Consider the following 6,704-nt stretch of genomic DNA (forward strand, 5'->3'; position numbering starts at 1 on the left):
ACTCAACAGCAGTGAGTGTGGTTTGGTTTGTGGGTTAGGCTCACTTTAGTCTTCAAAGAGACATCTTTGCTGTTCAGCACTTTAAAGGGGTCTTTGGCAGCAGATTTGCCCAGCATGATATGTTGTCTGATGTCTTGACTGCTGCTTCCATTGATGTTGATTGCGGAACCAAGTAATATAAAATTTTTGACAACTTCAATCTTTTCTCCATTTATTGTGATGCTGCTTATTGGTCCAGTTGTAAGGATTTTTGTGTTCTTTATGTTGAGGTGCAATCCTACTGCAGACTGTAGTCTTTAATCCTCATCAGTAAGTGCTTCACGTCACCCTCACTTTCAGCAAGCAAAGTTGTGTTGTCTGCGTATTGCAGGTGGTCAATAAGTCTTCCTCCAACCCTGATGCCACATTCTTCTTCATATATCCAGATTCTTGGGTTATTTGTTCAGCATACAGATTGAATAAGTATAGTGAAAAGATACAACCCAGATGCACTCCCTTCCTGATTCTAAGCCATGCAGTATCCCCTTGTTCTATTTGAACAACAGTCTCTTGGTCTATGTACAGGTTCTTCATGAGCACAATTAAGTGTCCTGCAATTCCCATTCTTCTCAATGTTAACCATAACTTGTTATGATGCACACAGATGAATGCTTTTGCATAGTCAATAAAACACAAGTAAACATCTTTCTAGAATTCTTTACTTTCAGCCAGGATCCATCTGACATCAGTAATGATATCCTTTGTTCCACGTCTTCTGAATCCAGCTTGCATTTCTGGAAGTTCCCTGTCAATGTACTGCTGCAACTGTTTTTGAATTATCTTCAGCAAAATTTTACTTGTGTGTGATATTAACGATATTGTTCAATAATTTCCAGATTGTGTGGGTTCTCTTTTCTTTAGAATGGGTACAATATGGATGTCTTCCAGTCAGTTGGACCAGTAGCTATCTTCCAAATTTCTTGGCATAGGATTATATTAGGCATATGTTCTGGTTACCTAGTGCTGCTCTGACAAGAATATACCACACATGGCATGGCTTGAACAAATAGTTTATTCTCTTATAGTTTAGAGACTTTAAGTCTGAGTTCAAAGTGGCAGGCAGGCTCTAGGGCCTGGGTGAAATCCCCTCAACCTTGTGCTTCAGCTCTGCCTTCTGTTCTTGGCCCACTGAAGCTGGAGGCTTTTCTTCACTTAGCTGCTGGCTGCTGAGGCTCACAAGCCCAAGGTTGACAAGTAGAAACGCATAGTTCCAATGTTACCAAACCACATGTCAGGCCATTAATTCAAGTCCATTGAAAGTCCCAAGGTCAGCAGAGCATGGCAGGCTGCTGAACAATGACACAGCTACATGCAGGGTTCAAGTGTGCCACAAGCTAGAGACTATTTCCAAAGCTGCTTCTTATATACGGGAAGCAGATCACATCTCTAAAGCAGCTACTCTGCTGCTCACAGTAGATTCCACCATGGAGTATTCTCATCATGGGGAATACTACATCCAGCTGCCCAGCCACTCAACCAGGCCCAGCCAAGGTGACACACAAACTTAACTACCATAGCATATTAAAAAATTAGTGATCTTTCTATCTTTATAAGAATGTGAAAATTTATCTGTGCTTTTAAAGTTGGGAAAATTCAGCTATAAAACTACATTTTGGGGAGTAAACAATCTTCTTATTGTTGAACATCTCAATTAGTATTCTGTCAATTCCTGGAGACTTGTTTTTCACCAATGTCTTCACTGCAGCTTGAACTTTTTTCTTCAGTACCATTGGTTCTTGATCATATGCTACCTCCTGAAATGGCTGAACTTTGACCAATTTTTTTTGGTACTGTCACTCTGTGTATCGTCTTTTGATGTTTTCTATGTCCTTCAATATTTTGCCCATAGAATTCTTCAATATTGAAACTGGAGGCTTGAATTTTTTTTTCCCCCAGTTCTTCACCTTGAGAAATGTTGAGCATGTTCTCCCTTTTGATTTTCTAACTCTGGGTCTTTCTTGGCACATTTCATTATAATACTTTACTACTTTGTCTTCTCAAGCTGCCCTTTGAAATCTTTTATTCAGCTCTTTTACTTCATCCTCTCTTCCTTCTGCTTTAGCTACTCCACATTTAAGAGCAGTTTTAGAGTCTCTTCTGACAGCCATTTTGGTCTTTTCTGTCTTTTTAATGACCTTTTGCTTTCTTCATGTATGCTGTCATCTCACAGCTCATCTGGTGTTCAATCATTAGTGTTCAATGCATCAAATCTATTCTTCAGATGGTCTCTAAATTCAGGTAGAATATACTCAAGTATGCACTTTGACTCTCATGGATTTTTTTTTTTCTTCAGCTTCCCTGAACTTGCATATCAGCAGCTGATGATCTGTTCCAAAGTCACCTCCTGGCCTTTTTCTGACTGATGATCTTGAGCTTTTCCATTGCCTCTTTCCACAGATGTAGTCAATTTGAATCCTTTATATTTTATCTGGTGAGGTCTATGTGTATAGTCACTGTTTACATTGAAAAAAGGTATTTGCAATGAGTAAGTCGTTGGTCTTGCAAAACTCTATCATGCGATCTCTGGTGTCATTTCTATCACCAAGGCCATATTTTCTAACTGCTGCTCCTTCTTTGTTTCCAATTTTCACATCCAATCACCAGTAAATATCAATGCATATTGATTTCATGTTTGATTGATGTCAGACTGCAGAAGTTGGTAAAATTCTTTCAATTTCTTCATCTTTGGCATTAGTGGTTGATGCATGTTGTATTAACTGGCCTTCCTCATAGGCAAATGGACATTATCCTATCACTGATAGTGTTGTACTTCAGGATAGATCTTGAAATGTATTTTTGACAATGAATGTGGTGCCATATCACTTCAATCTGTCATTTCTGGCATAGTAGACCATATGATTGTCTGTCTGATACAAAAGTCAACACTGGTCCATTTCAGCTTACTAATTCCTAGACCATGCATTCCATTTCATTTTGGACTATTCTCAGTTTTGCTAGGTTCATATTTTGTACATTCCACATTCCAATTATTAATGGACATTTTCAGCTGTTTCTTCTCATTTTGAATCATGCTACAGCAGCAAATGAAATTCCTGAAAGCTTTACTCCATCCATGTCATTAAGGTGGACTCTACTTTGAGGAGGAAGCTCTTCCCCAGTTGCTTTCTGAGTGCCTTTCAAACTGATTGGCTCTTCACTAAATGAGAGTAGGTTCCTCTGTTGTTCATAAGGTTTTCACCGGCCAGTTTTGCATATGCCTACCCAAACCCATTACCATCAAGTTGATTCTGACTCATAGTGATCCTTTTAAGGACAGAGTAGAACTGCCCTGGTTTCCAAGGCTGGAAGTCTTTACAGAAGCAGACTACCTCTTCATTCTCCCGAGGAGCAAGGTATTGGCTTAATGCAATGTTCTTGGCTCAGTGTCCCTACTTTTCTACTGGATCATGAATCAAAATTCAGACAGCAATGCTATCATTAGCATCTGCCCTCACAGCAACCCTACCTCAACTCATAATTTTAGGGGAGTAGTTAGCAGTTCTTTTATCACTGTGAGACTGGCAATATTTCAAGGTATGTGTCTTATGCAGGATATAATCATTCTACAGAAACTATTAAAACACATCATGCTAGAAAGAGAATCATGGCTCTGTTTTTATTGACCTTCCATCGATATTTTCTGCTTAATGAAGTTCTGCTGAATATTATGGTAAAATTTCTATTTCAGCAAAGGCAAAAATTTAAGAAAAAATAATAAAGCCATTCTATCTTATGTAAAGGCAGAGAGTTTTACAATATCACTTAAAAATTAGTCTGCTTTGTTCTGTTTTATCTATTCCATGAAAAAATAGGATTTGTTCTTAATTTCATCCTTACACTACTTCTCCATTCAAAAACTCAAAAGTAATCCAAATGAACCACTGTACCTATATATTTCAATAGCTCTCATGTCTTCATCATCAAATTCATCTTCAGCTTCCTTCAACTGTGCAAGAGTCATCTTTTCATATGGTTTAACTAAAACAACACAAATTGGTATATAATTGAATTCTTTAAAAACTATTCTTAGTTTACAATCACATCTCTCAAAAAACATAGTAGCTTTGATAAATGGAGATAATGAATATCTTTAAACAAATCTGAAATAGCTACCAAATAGCTTTACATATTGGAAAAACTGCAATGTTAAAGTACTATCACACTCTTAAAGTTTACAGAACTACTAGGATGCATTTAAAAGCAGACATGAAAATCAGACCCCATCAATTTAGTTTTAGCCAAATACCTGGAAGCTTTGACAAATGATACTATATAGAATTACCTAAACATAAGGGAATTATGAGGTAGAGGGATATGGTGGGAGGAAAAAATCTCACAAGGTTAGAAACCAGGATATTTTAGCTGTTATTAACTAGTATGTAGCTTTCAATAAGCAATTTAGTCATTTTAGGTGTCAGCATCCTAATTCTGAAATTGTGCATAGGGTTTAAATTAAATTATTTTAATGCCCTGTCTCCCTCTGAGTTCATGAAATATACTATCACTATCATAACTATATTATCTTCTTCATCCAGCCCACCAAATGCACAACTATACCCATTGCTTCATTCTGTAAACGTAAAACCATTTCTTCAATTTCATCTTTTGGTTCTTCTTTTGGAGGAAGAATGCCAAAGTCTCTTAAAATTTCATTCCATTCTGTATCTTCATTTGGATCCTATGCAGAAAAACATAAGAAACTGAACATAGTTAGCCATTTTATTATGTATGTATAAAATTGATATGTAGCACTTCCAAGTATGCAATTATTCATGAACTCTAGACAGAGCAGAAGCCAGGCCTCACCCCCACCAGCCAGGAAAGTGGGGGAAAGAGAAGCCAGAGGCGACAACAGAGAAGAGCAGCAGCCAGGCATCTAGGTAAGGGGAGGGAGGGACCCAGGCCCCACCCACACCATCCAGGAAAGCAGGGAAAAGAGAAACTAGAGACAATGACAGAGTAGAGCACTGACAGGGATACAGGTAAGGGGAGGACGGAGAGGTTTCGAACAGCTAAGGGAGACAAACTTGTCTGTCAGTTTGTCATACTATTGTGGCTTGTATGTTGCGGTGAGGCTTGAGGCTGTGCCACTGGTATTTCAAGTGCCAATAGGGTTGCACATAGTGCACAGGTTTCAATGAAGCTTACAGACTGAGACAGACTAGGAAGAAGGAAGAGGCCATCCACTTCTCAAAGAATTGGCCAGGGACATCCTTATGAATAGCAGAGAAACACTATCTGATACATTACTGCCCAACTTTATGAATAGCTTGGAAACATTGTCTGACACAGTGCAGGAAGACAAGCCCCTTGGGTGAGAAGGCACTCAAAATAGGACTGGGAAAGAGCTGCTTCATCAGAGTAGAACCAACCTTAATGATATGGATAAAGTAAATCTTTTAGGACATCCATGTGCTGACGTGGCACAACTCAAATTGAGGAGAAACAGCTGCAAACACCCATTAATAATTGGAACACGGAAAGTATGAACTAAGAATCTAGGAAAATTAGAAGTTGTCAAAAATGAAATGGAACACATAAAGATTGATATCCTAGGCATTAGTGAGCTGAAATGGACTGGTTTTGGCCATTTTGAATCAGAGGACCATCTGATCTACAATAAAGGGAATGAAAATTTGAAGAGGAATGGCGTGCCAATCATCATCAAAAAGGATGTTTCTAGATCTGCCTGAAGTACGATGCTGTCAGTGATAGGATAATATCCATACACCTACAAGGAAGACCCATCAATACTACTATTATTCAAATTTACACACCAACCACCAAAGCCAAAGATGAGGAGATTGAAGACTTTTGTCAACTTCTGCAGTCTGAAATTGACCGAACATAAAATCATGATGTGTTGATTATCACTGGTGATTAGAATGCAAAAGTTAGAAACAAAGAAGAATCACCGGTAGTTGGAAAATTTGGCCTTGGTGACAGAAATAATGGTGGAGATTGCATGATAGAATTTTGCAACCCAACGACTTATTCATTGCAAATAACTTTTTTTCAGCCAGACAAATGGCTGCTATACACATGGACTTTCCCAAATGGAGTACACAGGAATCAGATTGACTACAGTTGTGGCAAGAGGTGATGGAAAACCTCAATATCTTCAGCCAAAACAAGGCCAGGAGCTGATTGTGGAACACATCATCAACTGCTCATATGCAAGTTCAAGATGAAGCTGAAGACAATTAAAACAAGTCCACGAGAGCCAGAATATGACCTTGAGTATATCCCTCCTGAATTTAGAGACTATCTAAAAAATAGATTTGATGCATAGAACACCAATGACCAAAAAAAAATTGTGGGATGACATCAAGAGCATCAGCCATGAAGAAAGCAAGAGGTCATTAAAAATACAAGAAAGAAAAGACTAAAATGGATGTAAGAAGAGAATCTGAAACTTGCCCTTGAGCTAAGAGTAGTTAAAGCCAATGGAAGACATGACAAGATAAAAGAGCTGAACAGAAGATTTCAAAGAGCAGCTTGAGCAGACAAAGCCAATTACTATAATGAAATGTGCCAAGACCTGGAGTTAGAAAACCAAAAGGGAAGAATACACTAGGCATTTCTCAAGCTGAAAGAACTGAAGAAAAACTTTAAGCCTTGAGTTGCCATATTGAAAGATTCTATGGGCAAAATATTGAATGATG

The 6,704-nt window shown here is 38.2% G+C and overlaps 1 protein-coding gene across 1 annotated transcript in view; it reads right to left on the minus strand.

Annotated features, from left to right (window-relative positions):
- LOC103201525 (phosducin-like protein 2) overlaps nucleotides 1-6,704 on the minus strand; it is a 93,236-nt gene that overhangs the window by 34,018 nt on the left and 52,514 nt on the right. Inside the window, exons 5-6 of the mRNA XM_007946231.2 lie at nucleotides 4,597-4,717; nucleotides 3,927-4,017 (exon numbers count right to left, since the gene is read on the minus strand). Of these exons, the coding sequence (XP_007944422.1) occupies nucleotides 3,927-4,017; nucleotides 4,597-4,717 (212 nt within the window). The remainder of the gene's footprint in view (nucleotides 1-3,926; nucleotides 4,018-4,596; nucleotides 4,718-6,704) is intronic.

This window comes from Orycteropus afer, unplaced genomic scaffold, assembly GCF_000298275.1.
Source record: "Orycteropus afer afer isolate SDZICR_OR568_19922 unplaced genomic scaffold, OryAfe1.0 scaffold00153, whole genome shotgun sequence".
Classification (NCBI taxonomy): domain Eukaryota; kingdom Metazoa; phylum Chordata; class Mammalia; order Tubulidentata; family Orycteropodidae; genus Orycteropus; species Orycteropus afer.